Below are 23,214 nucleotides of genomic sequence, written 5' to 3'. Positions count from 1 at the left end.
ATTTTGTATGGACAGCTGCCAAAATTGAACGGAACTTTGTATGGGTAAACCAATGACACAAAATGGCATCTTTGGTCACAGGGAAGGCCCCCAAAAAGTTTGAGCCAAATAGAAAAATTCAAAAAATAAATATGGATGAAATTGGCCGATTTCGTAGATAATTGCTCGTATACAATGTGTTCTGAATTAATTACAATTGATTTTACAATTTTTGTGAAAATATAAATTCTAGTCAATAATTTGTTTTTGCCCCTATTTTTTTTGGAAAATTTTCAAGGACAACAACTTGAAATAAAATTTGCAGTGGCCTTGACGACCTTAAGATACTTGAAAAAAAAATCTGAGAAATTTTGTCAGTTGAAAAATTTAGACTAATTTGGAAACACATAGAAATTTTAATTGTCACAATTTCAGTTCATCAATTATCGTTAAATCTGTTTGTTTTTTAGAATCTTTTAACTTTTGAAGAATTTTATTTCAACCCACCCTGACCCTTGTTGGCCTTAAGTCTAGCCCCAAACCCCGCTTTCCTCTTACTTCACCTCTTCAAATCTGTGCGATCCCTCTCCTCCGAAAAAGGTGTCGGAATTAACTGTTGATCCCATTAAGCCGTATTTTTGTTTCACTTTTGCCTTATCGGATTACTGCTGCTTTGGTGAGTTTTGTTTTCGCAACCCTCCCTCCCCCACTAAGGAGGGTGAAAAATACTCACCATGGTGTAAAATGATCCCCAAATTTGTCTAGAGATCATCGATTTGAAAGTTTGCCGTTTTCGGAAATTCGGAAATATTTGCGGGAGGGGGGAGTGAACTCAAGTGGCGTTATGATTTATGTTCAATTTGTACTTGGAATAATTTTCCGCGCCCGCGGCTCGCGCGAATCGAGTTGCACAAGCAGCTGTAAATTATTGCAAATTAAAATAAATTTTTAATTTTACGCTTTGCTGAGTTTTTGACAACTTAGGGCGAAAGGGCGCCAACGAAAGAGTTGTGGGCCCAAAAGGGGCGGGGAAGGTGGGGTAAATTTGTCGGACAAAAAAGGGATAGCTTTTAATTATGAATTTCACATTTGATATGGTTTGCGAGCTGTGAGAGTCTGGGAGTGCACAGATATTGCGGTTTCATGCAAAACTGACCACCGTAAATTGATGCAGTGATGCCAAATGAACTATATTTCTTACTTTGCTGATTGGTATCTATTGAAATTATTGAAGATTTTAAAATGGACGCGGTAATTGAAATTCGAATTTTTTTTTAATGTATGCCATCTACAAATTTGGCAACACTGTCAAAAAGGTGTTTAGCACTGGTGGCAAATATTTCGGCAAAAAACAGGAATCAACTGGCGGAAAGTTTATAAATAATAGAACACATGCATGGGAATGTTTCTATACGATTTGTAGCTTTCAACGTAAAATTGCCCCTAGTACACCATTAAATTGAACTGTTTACGCCGGAATGGTTGCAATCAGAGCAGTTTGAAATATATGATTCGGCTGCGTCCCACTTTATTACACTATTTTTGTTTTCATCCAGTTGAGCTAATCAGACAACCCTCCACCGAAAATAGCTCAATTTCTCCACGTCCAATTATCCCCGATAAATCTCACCCACTTAAAGGGGAGTGAAGCCCTAATCAACCCCAATCAATCAGGTCGAGGGCCCGGACTAAAAGCTTTGCATAGAGCACCTACTGTGAGTACATCGATGGTGCCAAAAATGAGCTTTCAATCTGGGAATCCCAACAAAAAAAGTATTCATCGTTGGGCAACATGGAACGTCCAAACTCCGCAGGACACCGGGATTGATTAGTTATACATCACCCGGACCGTTCTATAGAAGGGAGGTGTTGTGGAATTTGGTTCGAAACCATGTTTTTTCGTTTTGTTTACAACACCTCTCTGTAGTTGGCACCTGTGCAGAGGACACTGGGGAGCAAATAAAAATCAGGTGTATGTTTTTGGATAAATGTGGAATTTTATTTTATCTAACACATGTTTTTTAACCAATAATTTATTCCACCATTGAAATTTTACTAAAAAAAATCTAGAGGCAAAAAATTACCTAAAATAAAAAACTATTTACAAAAAAATCACATTTTGGACCACAGATCGAAAAAGACAAAATAGTATCATTAATTTCTTAAAAAAATAATTTTTTTGCCAAACGCTGTTGTGATACAAAATGTGTAAAATGAATCTTGAATTTTGAAAAATAAAATTTTTCCAACTCTACACGATGATTATTGGCGTTTTCATTTATTTCAGACATTTTTAAGAATTTCTCATGCAATTATTAAAAAATAAAATTATTGGCAATTAACATTATTAGAAATCAATTCAATTTCAAACTCAATTTCAAGCCAATTTTGATTTTTCAGGTGAAAAGTATCACAAAATCCTTAATACATAATTATTATTATGCTACTGAAAAAATGACTAAATATTGAAGAAATTTTGGAAATGTTTTTTTTTTTCTCAAACTTTTACGTCCTTATCCGCTCTGATGCTCCAAAATTTGTAAATTAAATTTAAAATTTTAGGAAATTCAAGGGTTGGAAGTTTTACTAGTTTTATGTGATTTTGCAAATGTTTTTACAAATGTATTTTTTTAGGTGTCTCAAACTATGTCTCTACGCATTTTTTTACAATTTAGATCATTTTATAACAGATAATGTGAAAAAACAAGCATAAAATTGTAAACTGTAAAAACATAAAAAAAATTTAAGGCAAAATGTAATGATAGGAGGTGATAGAATAGGCCAAATACTACCAAAAACAAACATAAACTAAACAAGAAAAAAGCAAATTAAAAAACTAAAACATTAAACAAGAGAAGTAAAGTTTTTCGTAGAACAAAAGTTGCTCAAAATGGCCTCCTGAACACGGGAAAAATAAAAATTCTCGAAAAAAAAATTTGGGCAGTAGAGGGTTAAAATAACAAGATTTGACCAACCATTAAGATTAACAGAAATGGATTTTTTTTAATAAAAAAGATTTATTTTGAAAAAATATTTTAAAAACGTTGTAGCTTAGCTTTTCAACAAATTCTGTTGTTTTTTCGAAGCTTGTCACTATTATTCATATTGAAATGCTTTGTAGTTTTCTGCGGGGCTGGTTTGTGCATACATTTTAAAAGTAGGCAATATACTTCCAAAAATCATAACTTGGCAGAAATAAAAACGTCTATCATACAGTAAAGCTAATAGATGACGTTTTTAGACCACTAAAAGATATGAAAAAATGAAAAAACGATTTTAAAAAGTTTTCTTAAAAAGGTATATAAACAAAAGCAGTCAAAAAGCCAGGAAAATCAATTAAAAATACTATTATAAAATTGAATAAAATATTTTCATAAACAGCAAATTGTGTAACCTGGTGTTAGATTTACACACTAGCACCCACTTTTGTTCCAACAACAATGCATTAATCAAATATTGAACCCAACCAGAGATAAATCGCTCCAGGAGAGTGGTTGATCGGAAAAACTCTCAGCTCATCACTATTTTTTGGAGAGGAATTTGGGAATAATTTGACTTCGCCGATTGATATATATCTTGAATTCCATCTAAAATATCGCATTATTTTTTTAAATATATGCTTCTATAAGACATCGATTTCGGGTGAACAAGGTCAAACCAAACTAGTTATCCGAAAGAAATTCCTCACCATAACTACCCGAGTAGAATAAATCACATTTGCTTATCACGCCATGTGCCACGTGGGGTGGAAAAAATCGAGCTTCCAAATGACGAACTCCCGTCGTCATCGCCGGTCCTTGCAAGAGCGAGAGAGAAAAAAAAGGTGAAAATGAAGTGAGCACATGCATTAGTCCGAGATTGATGATTTCCATATTCGGCACACATCCATCAGCACGGAGGGAAAAATCCCTGAACATCAGCCATCATCGTTGGAGTTGGGATTTTTTCTTCCAATGCTGAAAAGTGAGAGGAAAAAATGCTAGTTAGCATGCTGCTCTTTTGCTGCACGGTGGCAATCACTCTCGGTCTCGTCATCGGTTCGATTGATGAAGTCCCGCTGCACTAGCTGGGTCTTCAACTTTGTCTGGCAGGTTCGTGGCTGCACCCCGAGTTCTTCGGAACTATACCCTGATTAGGTTTGGTCTGGCGGGATGTGTGTCTTGAATACTGAAAAGGACGACTAGACATGTGGAGATTTTCTGGGTGCACGGAGAGACCGTGCCCAGAAATTTTAACAATTAAAATTGTTGATTTTACTTTCGTAAATTTTAACAAAAACGTACTTGTTACTGCCAATATTCCGCTAAAATAACTAAAATTTAGTATTAATTTAATAACCTGTTTGTTGAAAATGCTAGAGGCAAAAAGCTAACAGATTTCCCGAACTCGAATGAACGTGCTCGACTGTTAGCTTTGGTTTTAGGAAAATCAAAAATTTTGTTGGTTGAATATAATTTACATTTGGTTGAATATTTAAAAGATGAACTTGGGTTTGTTTACGTCTGTCATTTGAAGTGAGGATTCGTACGAGAGTGGTCGATTTGTTGAGTTTGTGTTGTTAATTATGAAGTGAGAGGATGTGAAAGGTGACAATTACACTATTTAGCTAATGTTGAAGTGGCACATCAAAGTGTTGCAACTGGGGAGGTGGAACTCTGGTGAGTAGGTTTGTTGATGATTTCTTTGCAGGTGATAAACTATGAAGAGCAAGAGGACATCCTTCGCCATGAGGACCTCCAATGCGAGTGAGTTGAACACGTTAGAAGAATGTTTGATGGAACGAGAGGGCAAAAGAAGGAAAATGTGGGCCGACTCTTCACGGATAGAGCAGCCCGAGCAAATTTAACAAAATGTTGGTTAATCCAAGTAAGTATGGGTTTATTTTTGCACAATAATCTATCTAATGTGATTCTTATTAAAAACTGAATAATTAAAAAGCTTCGTGCTTACGACGGATAAAATCTTAATGAATCATTATTTTTTCAGAATCATCAATTATAAAATACATAGAAATGCCATGTGTACGCAACATAAACAACATAAAAATAGAGATGAAGTAAAATATAAAAAAATATCTAAAATATATAAAAGTAGATAATTATTATCTTGAAAGTTTTGTTGCAATATGACTGCTCAATAAACTGGTAAGTAAAACTCAAAATATTTTTTTCAGGAATCGGAGTACGTTGTAAAAATTGAATCAAATGCAATGAAAGTTTGTTGCCAAAAGTAATTGTTAAATAATGCAACCTTGGTAAGTAGCATTATTGATATTTCTTCTTTCCTCAATATAATTTCATTTATTTACGTTCCTTTTTCAGTTTATAGCCGAAATTAAGAATTTTGTATTAAATTACTAATACATGTCACATGTCTATTTGCAGCAAAATTCTGTGTCCAACCACAAGAAAAATAACTAAACCTGAGACCATTGTAGATGATGATGACTTATCGGATGATTTCACAGTGATGGTAAGTGGATACAACACTTAATTTTATACAACATAATAAAAATATAAGCTTAAAACTTGGTGAAAATTTTGCTCGATTTCTATTTTTCAGGAATTCATGTTAAATTAAACATCTTTTTTTAATATGTTTAACAAAATTTGTAATATGCTTTTTCATTATTTTTAGTTTAATGCAACGTATTTTTTAAAAACATTAATCAAACTTTACATGTTTTATAACAACAGTTAAAAAAAAAGTTTTGTTTTGATGCTTTTTAACAGTAACTTAACAACTTCATGCAAAAAAAAACAAATTAGTACAAAACTTTGAATTTTTAGGCAGAATAAATGCGAAAATAAAAACACTCAGCATTAATTTGTGAGGCATTATTACAAAATTTACTGCAAATTCAATAAAAATATTGCTAACAACAGCTAATTATTGACTACATGTACGAATATTTTTCTGTATTCAAGTAAGACAATAGTTAAAATATAGCTAGAAATTCGGCCAAGCCTATATTGTTAGATAATTAAAGAAAATATATTTCAACACTTACATAAATTATGTCTAATTAACCCTCTACTGCCCAAATTTTTTTTTCGAAAATACTTATTTTTCCCGTGTTCAGGAGGTCATTTTGAGCAACTTTTGTTCTACGAAAAACTTTACTTCTCTTGTTTTATGTTTTTCTTGTTTCATTTTTAGTATTTTAATTTGCATTTATCTTGTTTAGTTTATGTTTGTTTTTGGTAGTATTTGGCCTACTCTACCACCTAATATAATTACATTTCGCCTATCTAATTTTTTCATGTTTTTACAGTCACTTTTTCAATTTTCTGCATGTTTTTCACATTTTCTGCTATAAAATGGCACCATCATCATTTAAATTGCAAAAAAATGCGTAGAGGCATAGTCTGGGACACCACAAAAATTACTGCATACTTCTTTTCACTGAAAATATAGGAAATGTTAGTAAAAAACACAGCCAAAGTTGACCCCTAAAAAAATGACATTTTTAAAAACATTGGCAAAGTCACATAAAACAAGTTAAACTTCCAACCCTGAAATTTTCTAAAATTTAAAGAGTTCTTCTTTCCAATGCTTTTTATAGATCAAAAATCGGTTGGAAAATTGATTTTTGGCGATTTTTTAGATCGAAGCCCGTCTAGAGGCGGGGTTAGGTTGTAGAGGGTTAAGAAATGTTTTGTTATAAAATACTAATAATTTGCTGCATACAAAAATATTTCGGTTAATACAACGAAAAAAAATGGTTGAAAAATAGTTGAAAAACATTTCCCAGCCAGTTTTTAACAGAATATTCCACAATATTTCAGCTGAAAACATGAATTTTTTAGTTAATTTTCTGAAAAAAATATTCTAGCAGTCGACTGCTAGAATTTTTTTCGGCCATTTAACCAACAAAAATGGCAATTCCAAGTATTTTTTTAGTTAATTTTAATGACCGGTGGTCAGCAATTTCGGGTTAACAAAATCAACAATCGATTGTTGAAAAAAAGCTGTGTAAAAAATTAACCCATACTTTTAGTTAAATTAACCAAGATTTTCTTAGATTTGCCCCGGCCAGTCTCTCCGTGTGGAGATGATGACCTCATAAGTAAGGATTCTTCAAATTACATGTGAATGATATTCAGCAAAGTTTTAGCATTATAATCAAATCTGTGAAAAAATAATATTCCTTAAAAATCGTAAAAAATACTTAATGGATTTCAAAGATTTGTTCACGTGTCAAAAACATTTGCCTTTCAATCAGTCAGTCACTTCAAAATCCACCAAATCTCACCCAACTTCCTGCCAAAAAAAAACTCAACAATGACAAATTTGACAAAGCTGCCGAAACCCCGCAGACAGTCTTTGTGGATGTAATGGGGACACAATTTTCGCACTTCCTTAAACGCAGCATCCGCAAACGACCCGCGCTGGCAACGACTCTTCAACGAATTGACGAGGGATTTGCGAAAATCCTCGCCGCGTGTTGGGGCTTCCAAAGAATTTAGGAGCGATTTCCGCAAAGATTACGAGTCCACCATAAAGCAGGTCGTACGATTTTCTTCACAAACGAAGAGATCACGCCCAATAAATTCTAATTTGTTGCACTTTGGCTGTTTCAGTTGATAAGGCTAAATTTTCAAACAACACCAATAAAAACTCACTCGACCGGAATAAGGCAGTCGTCGGCATTCGAACCAAACTTGCAATAACAGCAACTTTTGTCCGGAGCGAAACAACTATTTCTCGCTCGATGAATTTCGCCAGCCAGCTTTTTTCTTCAACCCTCGGAGAAGTACTTTTCCTGATTCCATCGCTGGAGTAGTGCAACTGTGCTTCTTGTATGCAAACACAACATCACTTCAGAGGACTTTTCCGAAGAGTAGAGAATAACACACACACATACCTACCTCCTCACCCCGCAACACATGAGTTCATGTTTGTTTTCCGGTTTACCCAAGGATTGGGTATTTTCATGAAGATGGAGGGGGAATTCTCTGGGAAATAGACTTGTAACACATTTTTTTTGCATTATTTATTTTAAACAACTCGTTAGCCTGCTGCTGTGCAATTTGCAAAATGACCTAAATGACGAAAATGACCAAAAATGACCTAAATGATCAAAATGATCAAAATGATCAAAATGATCAAAATGATCAAAATGATCAAAATGATCAAAATGATCAAAATGATCAAAATGATCAAAATGATCAAAATGATCAAAATGATCAAAATGATCAAAATGATCAAAATGATCAAAATGATCAAAATGATCAAAATGATCAAAATGATCAAAATGATCAAAATGATCAAAATGATCAAAATGATCAAAATGATCAAAATGATCAAAATGATCAAAATGATCAAAATGATCAAAATGATCAAAATGATCAAAATGATCAAAATGATCAAAATGATCAAAATGATCAAAATGATCAAAATGATCAAAATGAAATTACCAAAATTACCAAAATTACCAAAATTACCAAAATTACCAAAATTACCAAAATTACCAAAATTACCAAAATTACCAAAATTACCAAAATTACCAAAATTACCAAAATTACCAATATTACCAAAATTATCAAAATTACCAAAATTACCAAAATAACCGAAATTACCAAAATCAACAAAATTACCAAAATTACCTAAATTACCTAAATTACCAAAATCACCATAATGACCAAAAGACCAAAATGGTTAAATTTGTCAAAAGGACCATAATGACCAAAATTACCAAAATGAACAAAATCACCAAAATTACCAAAATTAACAAAATGACCGAAATTACCAAAATGACCGAAATTACCGAAATTACCGAAATTACCGAAATTACCGAAATTACCAAAATTACCAAAATTACCAAAATTACCGAAATTACCAAAATTACCAAAATTACCAAAATTACCAAAATTACCAAAATTACCAAAATTACCAAAATTTCCAAAATTACCGAAATAACCGAAATGATCAAAATGACTAAAACGACTTAAATGACCAAAATTACCAGCTTTAAATTCGATTGGTCGGTTGAGTCTTTCGTACATGGATTTTTTTGGCATCGTTGAAGATGACTTATTGCAGTTTGAACCATTTAAAAAAAAATCTAAAATTTAGTTTGACAACAGTTTCAATTAAAATTAATTTTTGTTACAATTTTGAAGAGAGGAGGATGTTTAAAAAAAATGGAAAACAAAACTTGCATTGGCCTAGCCAATTTTGGAGAAATTTTCTAATTCCTCTAAAATCAATCAAATCAATTTTTTGGAAAGTCAAAAATTTGATCCTATTCGTTTTTTTTGCCAATTATAACTTTTAATTTAAAACTGTGTTTGCACACTTTTAATTAAACTATTTCTTATGCTTAATAAGTGGATATAATTATGTCTGCCATTTTTCTACATCAATTTAGAAAGAATAACATTAATAAAAAAAACACAATTTACACCAATTGAAACTTTGTTTCGTAAGCTTTAGATTTATTTCAAATAATGAATTGAATAAATATAATATAAAGTTGTCTTAACTAAAAAAATCACACATTTTTGCACGAGAATCACTTCCAGGCAGACAAAAGTGCAATGCAAGTTGTTTTGCTCTTTCTGGATGGCATCGAGCAAGAGAGGGGAAGTTGCGGATTTAGTTATTTGCCTTGTAGCGTGACGGGGTCAAGGGAGGGGAAGACGGAAGAAGTTCTTCCTACATGCAAGCAAAGAATGTGGGTGGGAGGAAATCCTACTCCTGATGTGCTGTGGGTGGCTGTTTTTCTCTCGATGTGTGTAACTCTGGTAGTTGTTGCAGTTGCAGTAAGTTGATATGCTTGCTTGCCTTTCGGTTTGTTGGGGAGGGGAAGGGGGAATTGTGCAGATTTACGTACATTCATTGGTTTTATGTTGATACAGTTCGATGTTTGCAAATGATCCGGTACATGTATCGGAGATTATTGCAAAACTTTTTCTATATTTACCGGTATTGAATGATGGAAACAACGTTTTGAATAAATTGGAAATTTATCAATCCGTTTATTTTTTTTTTTCTGACTTTTAATAAGTCCGAAGTGAGTTCAAATTTGTTTAGTTTTAGTTTAGTTTTAGAATGTGTTTTAGTTGGATCTTTCCTTGTTGGAATAGCACTGAATCTTTGATGTTCAACGTAGGGGTCAATCACATATTACGTAACACATTTGAGAGGGAGAATGGGTTAACAATTTGTACTTTGAGTTGATTTTTTTCTGTCGAGGTTCTTCGAGATTCCACAAAATAACACAATTTGTGTTACGTAATATATGAACGATCAAAAATTTAGTGTTAACGTAGTAAAATTTAAATAGCTAAAATTTACGTAAATTTCCACGTCTTTTAAATTCTCCACCGTTTATCAAGTCAGGATGGCCGAGCGGTCTAAGGCGCTACGTTCAGGTCGTAGTCTACTCTGTAGGCGTGGGTTCGAATCCCACTTCTGACAATGACTTTTTTTTCGCGTTGTTTATTTTATTTTCTATATCACTGACCACGTGATGTTAAAGCAGGCGTGAGAAAAAAATGCAGTATAAAAAAAAGATCGATCCTGCCAGGAGTCGAACCTGGAATCTTCTGATCCGTAGTCAGACGCGTTATCCATTGCGCCACAGGACCCCATGTTAAACTTAAGTTTACTTTGTAGTTTATTTATAAATGGATTTTTTGAAGTTCATTGATTATGATCATGTTGAAGATCGTGATAAATATCTATTTCTGTAAAAGTTTTGGTAAAACGCTGCATAATTTTAATTTTGTATCACATTGTTTATGATTTTCTATTAATTTCGCATTCAAAGCACTCAGTTGTTGTATGAATTGTGCTTTTCGTACCACTCTAAATAACTACTAAAATAAAAATAACGTTATTTATTGAAAATTTTCTCATCCCAAGGCGCCATTCACAAATGACGTTACATTTTACGGTAGAGGGTGGAGCGTGAGATTTTGTGGATTATTGGATTTCGTTTAAAGAAAAGGCTTGCAGCGGGAGGGAAGCCTACATCATCAAAGAATGGTGGTACGTAATGTGTGGATGTCCCTCAATTTACTTCTAATCTAAAACATACGTCTCCTCCTCTCCCCGTAGTCATAAAAGTTCTGTTTAACATTTTATGGTAAATAAAAAGAGGCAGGTTCCACCGAGATTTGAACTCGGGTCGCAGGATTCAGAGTCCTGAGTGCTAACCGCTACACCATGGAACCCTTGGTGATTGATCGGTTTTACTATGCAAGCATCAGCTTTATTCTGCGTTATATTTCTGATTTTATAAGTTTGAATATCAAATTCGAGGAGAAAGATTGAAAAGAAACACGCTTAAAGATGATATTTCTTTTTTATTTTTTCAATTACAATCTATTATGACCAGTACATGATTTTCACAAAATAAGGTATTAATATATGAATGACCTTATGACTTTCACCTAACTTCTACTCTAATTAATGACACCATCCAGCAACATCTGCCGAACCTTTCTTCTAATAATCTTCCCATTCGTGGTCATTGGAAACTCCTCCACGAAGAACGCACCCCCTCGCAGGTGCTTTGGATCGCTCAAATGCTTGGCCACGTGGTCGATCACCTCCGCGGCCGTCAACTGTGGACCGGCGGGTTCCCGCTGAATGACCGCCGTAACCAAGTCGGACGTTTTGTCCTCGTTGGGCAGTCCGGTGACGCACACGTGCTGCACTCCCGGAAGTTTTTCAATAACCGCTTCCACCTCCGATGGAGACACCTGGTTGCCCATGTACTTGAAGATGTCCTTCTTGCGATCCACCAAATACAGGTACTGCTCCTCGTCAAAGTATCCAATGTCACCGGTGCGGAACCAACCCTCCTTGTCCAGAGCTTCCCGGGAGGCTTCCTCGTTTTTGTAGTAACCCTACGGAGATCAGAAAACTCAGTTCAAGATCTAAAATCAATCCCCCATCTACCCACCAAAAACTTAATCCCCAGCGACTGCACCACAACCTCGCCCTGCTCCCCCACCCCCAGCGGATTCCCGTCCTCGTCCAGTATCCGGACCTGCATGTTCGTCCCGACCTTCCCCACGGCGTTCGGTTTCCGCTTGAAGAAATCCGCCGCCAAAAACCCACTCTCCGACGTGCCGTAAAAGTTGTACGACCTCCCGTGCCCCCTCACCAGCTCGTCCACCGTGTCACGGATACTCTCCGATACGTTCGATGCGCCCAGCGCCCAAAACTTAATACTGGTCAGATCGGTGCCGGCCACCCGGGGATCACTGGCGATGGCCGCGGCGTACGAAGCCGGTGTGTACAGAAACCGTATCTTGTACTTCCGGATCAACTCGAAGAACAGATCGGTCGAGAAGGGGCGCCGCGTGATGAGCCGCGTCGAGTTGTTCATGACGGCCATGTTGAGCACGTACACGCCGGTGCCCCAGTATAGGGTGCTGAAGTTGAGGCAGATGCCGTCGTCGAAGTTGCTGTTGGTGGGAGAAGAATGTAGTGGTTAAGGTTGAGGAATATTTACGCAATATGATTAGATATCTTACGCCACTTTGCAGAACCCGGCGATGGTCTGGGCGTGGGAGTAGCAGACACCTTTGGGAAGGCCGGTCGTCCCGGATGAGCAGGTGATGTTGGCGATCAGGTTGTAAGAGTCGCCTAAGTACCTTGGGCTGAAAAGAAATCAACAATTAGATATGCAACGAAACCATGCAAACTATTTTTAGGAAAATTTAGGAAAATTTAGGAAAAACTCCTCTCATTCTAACAATACTTGACCCACAACAAACGTCCAAAGGGTCATTCTCATGCAAAAATGGCTGATTTCTCAAAAAAAAAACTTTCTGCAGCACCCAATTTAGTTTTAGAGGTGATAATTTTAAAAAATTTGACAAATTGGTCAAAATCATAACTTTGAGAAAATGTTTTTCGTAAAATTCAGATAACTCTTGAAAAATACATTGTGTAATTGTTCGCCCTGCAGAAAAATTACCAAAACTATTCAGAACAATGATACACTGTTAAAAACCCTGCAAATTACAAAATACTTAATTCAAAAATTAAATTTTTTGCTATAAATTTAATAAATAACTATTATGTAGCTAAAATGCATTCAAAATTATTTTTTCCTGATCTGTTTTTTTTATTGACCTAATATCTTCAACAATTTGATACAACTCAAAATCATTCATTTATGATCTGAACAAGCTCAAAAATGTTACAATTTAAATAAAAGGATCCTTTGAATAGCTGTTCAGAAATAAAAAAAAAGTAAAGGAATTTTTTTGAATAGAACTCGATTAATTAATGGAACTTATTTTGAAATAAGAGTCAAAATTACAATAAAGTAATCTTATCATTTTACTAAAGCATAATTAAGCAGAGTTTCACTCAAATATAAACATGAAATTTCGTTAATAAATGAATTAAAGGAAGTGTATGATACTGGACATATTTTTTGTACCCTGAACAATGTTAGCTTAAAAAAAATCTGACCAGAAATAATTGAAACTAAATAAAATGGATTGTGCTACTATGGCATAATAATAAATATTATTATTGTTTTTTTTTTAATTAGTTTTCATGTTCCTATGTCCAATTATTACAATATATTTTTTTCCAAAAAGGCTGATAAACATCTTTACAATTTAGATTTTATTTCTTTGAAAGTTGCAAAAGTAGCTGCAAAGAATTTAAACACAAAAAAAATTTAAAATTTCATTTTTCGAATCATTCCAATGAAAACATGGGTAAAATATCTAAATCATGCATAACATTTCAAATAGGTCAAAGTTTACAATTGATGGTATGATTGAGAATATATTTACAAAAATGGAACAAAATCAAAAAATAAAATATAAAGACATTTTTCCTAAAATTTACACATTCCATTTGTCCAACAAAATGTAATTTACATTTCGATTCGAAATTAAATTTTACAACATGAAAAAACCTGGTTTACATTTTATTATTTTGAACTCTTTTTGTCCCCTAAAACATTTCACACATTTTTGAATCTAACTTTTTTTATTCTGAATTGTCCTCATTACCTACAATTTTGCTGAAGACACCATATCGATCAGATAACACTGACAAGCCAACGAAAAATGAAAATGTTGGAGCAAGATTAACATTTCAAAGGAGCAAACATTCAATATTACGCCCTTTGGAAATGTTTGTGTTGATTCAAAAAAATTAAAATATTGTTTTCGAAAAGATCGGAAACTTTCACGAATGTTACATTTTTTAACATTGTTAAGACTTCGGCATTTGAAAATGGAGGGTTGTTTGGGTTAGACTAAAAGAACTTGAATTTTCTTATTATTATTTTTTAAGCCGCCATATCTCAGCAACCTTCAATGTCACATTTTATAGCAAATAGTTCGAATTTTTTTGAAAAAATATATTTTCAAAAACGGTCACTCATGGTCGAAAAACTGCAAATATTTCACTGAAATCAAACCTTCGATTGCTTGAAAACGAGGCACTTTATCAAAAAAACGTTACTTAATTCACCTTAAGGTGGTTGGTGCCTTCCTCGCATTCATGTTGTATTTTAGGTTGTATTTACAAATTAATTTAAAAGTTTTTTTTTAATTTTTTTCATTTATTTTTTATAATTATTGATTTTACTTGAAAATTATTTTTTTTACCAACTCTCCAAAATAAAGGAGAAAAGTCTCATGGGTTATACAAAAAATAATTAAAAAGTTCGTGTAAATCTTTGTCGAGACAAAATGATGCAGCAACATAATCAATAAGCATAAGCATAAGCATAGGTGCCCACCCGCAGTTGCTACTCCGTCTACAAAAAAACTTTTTCTTGGCATAACTTTAAAAGTACTTCATTAAACAGAATAAAATTTAATAGGGTCTTAGGGGACCCCAAAACGAACAGAATAAGGCGGATCCGGCCAAAATCGGTTCAGCCAGTTCTGAGATAATCGTGTGGAAAAAAATCATGTCTACACACATCCCCACAGACATTTGTTCAGAATTTGATTCTGAGTCGATAGGTATACGTGAAGGTATATCTAGGAGTCGTATTTAAGAAGTTCATTTTTCGAGTGATTTTATAGCCTTGCCTCAGTGAGGTGAGGAAGGCAAAAACGGTTGAGTACTTTTCGATTGCAAATTCAAATTTACATAAAACAATGAAATAAATATGAAATCATGAATTCTTCTAAAACAACTTTGCCGAAGACACCAAATTGATCAGAAATTTCATTCAAAAGTTACAGATTTTTACAATAATAGACAGTGGTCGAGCTCATTGGTAAAGTATTTCCAAAGAATAATTTTGATTCTCTTTGAAGCTCATGCAAAGATTTGTGAGATTATTGGCGGTTAGCTTGGCGTATAAAATTTAGAAGCTTAAGTTCCCCAACAAACCACGGCCCTGATTTGTTATTCACTCACGAACACTCGCTTCGTAACGGCCCACCACAAACAGGGATTATTTTTTTCCAATCACGCTTTTTTTTTCGTTATCTCTTGAAAGTTCCCCTCACCTCCTCGCCGCGCGCGGTACGTTTGCTAAAACCCACAAAACTTCCTCTCCCCACTATAGTTTAACAAATCATGCACATTCTCTAAACTTGCGTCACACGTCGTTGACGGTCGTTACTCAGCAATGTCACGTCCATCCATCACCATTCGACCACACCTTGCTTGTTTTTTTAAACACCAAAACTCCTCAAAAAAACAAAAACATTTCACGACCTGCAACGCACTCAACACTCACTAGAACACATGCTCCATGCCGGTCGTCCGAAACAGCTGATCCACAGCGCACTCCTCGTTTGGCGCGTTCTCCATCACGAAGATCCGGCCGCCGAAGCCGACCTTCCGTGTGGCCACCTGAACCGTGTCGTAGTTGTCCGCGTCGCAAAACACCAACTTGGACTCCGTTTGGCGCATCATGTGGGCCATTTCGTCGGCGTCGAAGCTGGGCGCGAGCGCGTTGAACCCGACGCCGATGACCTGCAGGGCCAGAACCAGTGGTGCCAGATTTTCCGAGTTGACCGCCACCACCGACGCGATGTCTCCGACGCCGTAGCCATGTTTGGTCAGATTCTGAGCGGCCCGGACGATTCGCAGCCGCATCTCGGCCCGCGTCATGGTCGCGCCGGTGTCCCCGTCGATCTGGATTACCTTGTCCGGCGATCGCTCCAGCAGGTTCATCACGATCTGGCCATAGTTGCACTCCGGGTTGAACACGCACGGCTGCCGCGGGCCGCTCCAAATGCGTCGATCTCGATCGTACGAAGTCATTGCGAAGACTGAGCGGACAACGCGCGCCGCTCAGCCAACTCGGCTACCGCGTACAAGACGCGACGACAACACTCTTGGTCACTGTGGTATGGGTAGCTCCACCAGCTGTTGTGGTAGTGTGGCGGTACCGCTCTGTTTACACGCGTGGTTAACGTTACGTGAATTCGGTGAATTCCCACGAACGACTGACTGACTTTTGTCTACTGTTGGCTTAAGTGGACGCGCCAAGACAAGTCGTGACAGGTCGATGTATCCACGGCTGTGGGCATTCCGCGCGGTGTATGATGGTGGTAGCGCAGCAATTGACGGGTGATTGAAAGCGGACCTGAGGGCGTACCACGATCAATACCATTTCAGAATAATAATAAAAAACGGCAATTATCGTTATCAACGTACGCGAGTTCGGTCATTATTATTGTATCATGGTATGGACGAACGAATGCAATGCAGTGGTCAACAAACTGTGGGTTGGTTTTGCCTTCTTCACTGAGGAAAGGGTCAACATCAGTTTAGTTTTTAGTTTTTAGTTTTTAGTTTTTAGTTTTTAGTTTTTAGTTTTTAGTTTTTAGTTTTTAGTTTTTAGTTTTTAGTTTTTAGTTTTTAGTTTTTAGTTTTTAGTTTTTAGTTTTTAGTTTTTAGTTTTTAGTTTTTAGTTTTTAGTTTTTAGTTTTTAGTTTTTAGTTTTTAGTTTTTAGTTTTAGTTTTTAGTTTTTAGTTTTTAGTTTTAGTTTTTAGTTTTTAGTTTTTAGTTTTTAGTTTTTAGTTTTTAGTTTTTAGTTTTTAGTTTTTAGTTTTAGTTTTTAGTTTTTAGTTTTTAGTTTTTAGTTTTTAGTTTTTAGTTTTTAGTTTTTAGTTTTAGTTTTTAGTTTTTAGTTTTTAGTTTTAGTTTTTAGTTTTTAGTTTTTAGTTTTTAGTTTTTAGTTTTTAGTTTTTAGTTTTTAGTTTTTAGTTTTTAGTTTTTAGTTTTTAGTTTTTAGTTTTTAGTTTTTAGTTTTTAGTTTTTAGTTTTTAGTTTTTAGTTTTTAGTTTTTAGTTTTTAGTTTTTAGTTTTTAGTTGAATTTTGGTTTTTCATAGATATTTTAATAAAACTTAAAAATGTTTGCAATGATCGAAGAAAAATAACTATGCTGGTGCGACTGAAGACCACTGAATGTAAACGCAGTTGACATGACATGTGATGAATATTTACTTCGTTTCATTTCAGGGGTATCTATTTTTTCAAAGGTTTGGATTATGTCACCAGATATGTGAACCATATTTAGCTTTGTATTTTTAATATAGTTTTACCCTGCATTTTCTGTTTTTATTTGAAATCATTCGGTCTTATGAAAGAAGCACTTAGTTAAAAAGCTATTTGAAAAATTCCAAGAATTTCAACCTCCTTAGACCCAGACCACTCACAATTTCTCAGCAAATCCAATACATCCGAGTGGCGCTCTGTTTACATCGCGCAATTTGTTCAAATGCTGTTTTCTTGGAAAGCATTTGCCGCGGTGGGTGTTTGTTGTTCTTTTTTTGCGAGTGAGCGCAAAACCGTGCGCGCAATCTTCATTGAGGAGAATTGCGCGTTGTCTCGACGGAAAGGCGCGCGCACTCGCGCATTTTTACGACCTTTGTCTAATTATCGCGTGTGCGATTTAGTAGATTAGATTACGCAGTACACTGCGTCGCGATAGCGTGAGGAAATGGCATCCAAGGTTAATTGAGAGAAAAGGGGTTAAAAATAGAAATAGAGAAAAGGAGTTAGTAAACCTTTGAGTGCCCAAATTTTCTCGAAACTTGGTTTATTTTTTCCAATTCATTTATTTACAAAATTAATGAGAACTCTTCAAAACAGTCATACATAATTAAAGTTTTTTTTAAAGTCATCCATTTTTTTTAATTGTGCAAATAAAACAACCTGGACGTCAAAGGGTTATAAAAACCCGTTATCTTTTAAATCAGCAAAACGTTGAATGATGTTTCAGTTTTGTTTTGATACCTTTATGATATGAATTGGGAAGTGACTAAGTTTAGAGGAATCTTATCTTATTTGAAGAAATAATACAACGCACGGAGATATTACACAGGATGTGTGCAAAATTACGTCAGCTAAATGACAATCAAAAACATGGGTTTACCTGAGGCATTATTCTGTCATGACCTGAATCTGGATGGCTTGATTGATACAGTACGTCCTGTTTGAACAAAATGTTTCAACCAGATCAAAAGAAGTCAATCGAGTATTTTCCTTATGACTTTGCTGAAACTTTCAATAAGCTATGTCGTTCTCGTCTTGCTTCTGAAATGTTCCCAGAGTCAATATGACCTTCCGAGGAAAACAATGCAACCAACGGCATCATTTCGATTGAAAGATTTCCGGTGTTTATTTGAATAACACTCTCTTCGAAAGAGTCTCTGGGGATTTTCAATTTACCATGCCAACACCAATATGTCAACCTATTTGTTCAGTTGCGTTTTGTGGGATATTTCTAAAGTAAAACTTTTAAAGTGCTTTTACGTTTGCATTATCACTTTCAATTAAAACAGTTCTAGTATAATTCCTTAACAAAATTTGATAGGATTTCAATTTTGTTTTTCAAATGATATTCAACCGGAAAGACTTTTCTCATGATTTGATATTTCTAAAACATGTTCTGGGCTGGGTTACACAATGTGCATGTACGTTTCATCAGAAATTGTTTGTTTTTTTTTTTTTAAATGGTCCTTAAACAAATATTTTCAATGATTTTTTTAAACCGGGTGACTTTGAAGAACACTGTGTTTCTTACAAATTTTAGCCTAAAATTGAGTGAATAAATAAATTTTGCAAAATTTACCATCAGTAAGGTTTGATTTCATGTTTCAGTAGAAAAATAAATGCAATGTAATGTTCAATTAACTTAATTTATTAACTTTTATAAAATTGATATAAATATAAAGGTAAATAAATGAAAATCATCTGTTGATTGTTGTTTTATCGTAAGATTTTTTTGCATCAAAATATAAATTTTTGTTTCCATCTAAAACTAATATGTAGCAAGATACAAAAAAAAAATCAAAATTACTTTGAAAATTGTTCTACTGAAAATGCCTATACAGTTCAGACTCAATTATCTGAAGCCTCGACAATTTGAAGTTTCGATTATTCGAGGTTTGTATGAGACTTCAGATTATCGAATCAAAAATGAACAAATGTTACATAGAAACTAATTTTATCTGTTCTTAGAGTGAAATATTCCAAAATATAAAACTTTAAATAATCTTATTTATCAAGGTTTCCATAATCAAAGTTAACTAAATTTAGAAACTTTTCCAAAATATGTTGAAAACTAGTTTTTGATGTTCATTGAAAACTTGTCTACCAAGCTCAGTATGATTCCATATCATTTTGTTTGTACTTAAATCGTATATTTCATTTAAAAAAAATCTTAATCCTATCAATGTCACCCAGGTTTACGGTAATCGGAACCTAGAAATTAAATGTAAAATACAGCAAGTTTCAAGAGATTCATACTTTTTTATTAAAATTTCTTATTAATCAAGTAAGTACGAAATTATACTACCTAAGTCGCTTTAACTCAAGTCAGGGTTTTCAGATCATCTAAAAAAACTTTCATTCGCTTATTATTTGCACTTTTTGCCAGGTCAGTTACAAAAAGTCAAAGATTTTTACATTTAAAATACAAGAAAAACTTTTTATGATAAAATCAAGTTAAATATTTATTTCAAAAAATATCAGGATGGTTCATTCTAAAAGGCTTGCAAAACGTATAAGAATTGGGACAAATTCCAGAAAATACATAATTGACTTCATCTATTTTTAAAATGCCTATATTTTATCAAAAACTGTGATCAAGTTTTAAAAAGTGCAAACAATTTGAAGATTTTTATTATTTCATCATAAAATTAGTTATATTTTTGAACAAAAAATACCTAATTTAAAAAGGCAGTCTTTCAATGAAGGAAACACTTGAGAAATGGTATCATAATTTAAGTTTAATAATATACAATGATACCTAATATTGATTTGTTTGGCAATATCACTAATTGAAATTTTTTGAACAAAGTTATACATTTGTGTTTAGAAAAATCAATCTGAAAATAAAATAGTAAATATGACCCTAACGAAAAAAGATGACTTCGATCAAAAAAGAAATGTAGTAGTTTCTATGAACAAAATCAATTTTAATAATGTATATCAAAAAAAAAATTCAAATGGAAATGATCATTAATAGTTTACCAACAGTTTCTGAAGATTTAGCAAAGTTTGATCAAACATGTTTAAAACACAAATTGTTTCGAATTTAACCCTTTCTCTCCCTTAAGAGGGGGTGACATTTGGTCAAATTAAACTGAAATGTGTAAAAACAAGTAATTCAAGAGTGTAACTTGTTCGAAAAAATCGTAATAATCTGAGATTAGGTAAACATCTGAGAGCAAAAAATATGAAAAACTTGATTATTGATTACACAACTCGACATTTTTAAAGTTGATGTCAGTAAACGCTTCAGTTTCGTCAAGGTATGATAGATTTGGGCTATCTGAACATGCTACAATCGGCAGAATTAATTTTTAGTGAATTCCCTGCCAATAAATAATATTGTATATTTCACCCCCATAGACAGAATTGTGTTATTTTACTTAATAAGTAAAAATATCAACTCTCTAATAACACCCTCACGACGCATCTGCCCCTAAAGTCACACATTAGCCAAGAAATAACAAGCCAAATGAAATCGTGCCAAGTGCAAACATTGCCCCGGAACATGCTCTCCGGAAGCCATCATCCCACATTCACACACACCACCACCACCAGTAGGTGCATCTCTTGTTGTTTTGTGGCACTTTCCGGCTGATGACACCCAACATGACTTGATTCGTGTTTGCTTTTAGCTGCTGCTGAGGTTGTCTCACCCAATAATGAGGACTCTGAAGTGTTGCTAGAACTTACAGTGCAGAGCTTCCACAATAAAATACTGTATCACACCAGTCGGATCATGGTTTCAAAGTCGGGGGGAAATCCACAAATAACGTAATATTTACATTTTAAGTGTTAATTTTTTTATGTCAAATTATATTACGAAATCTTCAAAAAATATTGCAGGGAATGAAAAAAAATTCTCATTTAAAAAAAATCGCGTTGTTTACAAATGACCCCCCAACCTCCAATCGTCACGTACACCGCCGGCGCCGCCGGTGGCCAGATGAATTGTTCAAATTCCTTAGATTTCGATTGACGTAATTGTTTTTAAATATATGTCCAAGCGTCCCATTTCGGGCAACCCATCCGTCCGGCATGACTTATGAAGTGTGTTTACTAAGTATTTTTTTTATTACTAACTCCACCCCCCAAAACAAATTGAGTGATCAATCACCGTTGCAAACAAGAAGAAGAAGTCACGCCGCCATTGGCCTTTTTCGAGGGGTGTGTGCCCGTTTTTGTTTGCACAACTGTGACGTATGGGGGGACCGCCAACGGCTTGGCCCGGACGTTCACTAGGGTAACCGGTCAATTAGTGTGTCGCCAAGGTTGTGAATTGACGTCACGGCGAACCTTTCGATTTGATTTGATTTGGTCATTTTATGTCATTGAAAACTGGTTATCAAGGGAATGACGGCATCAACAATTTTTTTTGGGTCGATAGTATTTGTTTTTATTCCTTGACAATGACTTGCAAAATTATTTTGTTTTTTGCAATTTTTAATTTTTGTTTTGTTCTATTCTTCACGGATTCAGCGCACGGTCAAATTATCGGCAGTTTTGCCGGTCGTAAAGACTGGTGTGTACTGTTTTTTTGCTGTTGTATTTTTTTACGGTTTCGCTTTTGCTTCTACTGCATTGTATCCAAAATTAAGATGTGAAGCAGAGGATAACGTGTGCTGACACCGCGGCACCGGCAAAGATCGGCTGAGCTGATTGTAATTGAGTGGGGGCAGGTCTCTAAAATTAGAGTTGACAACGTTTCAAAACATTGAAAGGTGACTAGTGTAAAAAAATATGTAAATTTTTTTGATAGATCTACATTTTTAGAGCTTTTTTAATAGGTCCTACAATCACATGAAACACTAGCCTATAGGACCTTCAAAAAAACTTCAGATTTCTTGGTATTTAGTTATATGATGTGACGAGAATAAAATAATTATTTTACACAGGAAAAGCCATAAGCAGTAATAGCATGATTTAAATCTGATACAAATTTCTAATAATTTTGCAACCGGTTAGCAGGTATTACATTGGAAACACAAAATGCTAAATTTACCCAATAAAACTTATTTTAAACAAAACTTGAGCTTTTTGACCATTTCAATTTTCAGGTCGACTTTGACCTAATGGAACTGCATTCGAATGAGCGAATCCAAATTCGCTTATTAGAACGACCGACAGCTGTCAAAAGCTTGAAACCACGTGTTGAAAACGCCAACATCAGTTTCGCAACTGTTTTTAACTGTTGAGTGCTTTTTAATTCGAATACGTTCGAATTAACGAGCATTCGAATAAGTGTACATTCGATGTAGCGAAATTCGAATTAACGAGTCCGCTCTATACCGTTTGCACACAAATTTAATTTTTATGTGTAGACAACACGACAACACAACTATTTCTTTTAAAAGCGTTTTTTAAAATTATTTTTGTATGTTCCTGTTCTGGTTAGGGACCATCCATAAACCACGTTCTTAATCTCAACCTCTCAAATTTTGAAAAAATGTTACGTCATTTCTGGATCGCTCTATACCGTTTGCACACAAATTTAATTTTTATGTGTAGACAACACGACAACACAACTATTTCTTTTAAAAGCGTTTTTTAAAATTATTTTTGTATGTTCCTGTTCTGGTTAGGGACCATCCATAAACCACGTTCTTAATCTCAACCTCTCAAATTTTGAAAAAATGTTACGTCATTTCTGGATCGCTCCCAATATTTCTTAAAATACTTGTGTTCTTTCGTCGTAATTTTAAGCAACATTTGTTCTAACAAAAAAAACTACTTTTTTACACTCAAAAAAATAAAAAGGCTGATAATTTAATAT

The 23,214-nt window shown here is 34.4% G+C and overlaps 1 protein-coding gene and 3 non-coding genes across 4 annotated transcripts; 1 reads left to right on the top strand and 3 right to left on the bottom strand.

The window, feature by feature from the left end:
- Positions 1-10,321: 10,321 nt before the first annotated feature.
- Trnal-cag lies at positions 10,322-10,404 on the top strand. Its single transcript has one exon. It is a non-coding gene; the product is annotated as a tRNA-Leu (tRNA).
- A 97-nt stretch (positions 10,405-10,501) lies between these two features.
- Positions 10,502-10,574, bottom strand: Trnar-acg. Its single transcript has one exon. It is a non-coding gene; the product is annotated as a tRNA-Arg (tRNA).
- A 516-nt stretch (positions 10,575-11,090) lies between these two features.
- Positions 11,091-11,162, bottom strand: Trnaq-cug. The gene has a single exon. It is a non-coding gene; the product is annotated as a tRNA-Gln (tRNA).
- A 141-nt stretch (positions 11,163-11,303) lies between these two features.
- LOC6049522 (4-coumarate--CoA ligase 1) lies at positions 11,304-16,482 on the bottom strand. The gene is made up of 4 exons (XM_001866230.2): positions 15,671-16,482; positions 12,474-12,599; positions 11,897-12,404; positions 11,304-11,840 (listed from the first exon to the last, which is right to left on the bottom strand). The coding sequence occupies exons 1-4, from the start codon at positions 16,198-16,200 to the stop codon at positions 11,394-11,396; spliced, it is 1,611 nt and encodes a 536-aa protein (XP_001866265.2). The 5' UTR covers positions 16,201-16,482; the 3' UTR covers positions 11,304-11,393.
- Between the last annotated feature and the right edge of the window lie 6,732 nt (positions 16,483-23,214).

This window comes from Culex quinquefasciatus, chromosome 2 (assembly GCF_015732765.1).
Source record: "Culex quinquefasciatus strain JHB chromosome 2, VPISU_Cqui_1.0_pri_paternal, whole genome shotgun sequence".
NCBI lineage: Eukaryota > Metazoa > Arthropoda > Insecta > Diptera > Culicidae > Culex > Culex quinquefasciatus.
Note: the sequence above shows the minus strand (reverse complement) of the source record. Positions and strands in the feature narration are given on the sequence as shown.

Bases quoted from the DNA above. Each gene is read 5' to 3' on its own strand.
- LOC6049522 (XM_001866230.2), bottom strand. From the start codon at position 16,200: ATGACTTCGTACGATCGAGATCGACGCATTTGGAGCGGCCCGCGGCAG. The intron at 12,600-15,670 runs GTGAGTGTTGAG...ATTTCTTTTCAG, and splicing joins GGCATGGAGCATGTGTTCTA to CCCAAGGTACTTAGGCGACT. The intron at 11,841-11,896 runs GTGGGTAGATGG...TGATCTCCGTAG, and splicing joins CGCTGGGGATTAAGTTTTTG to GGTTACTACAAAAACGAGGA.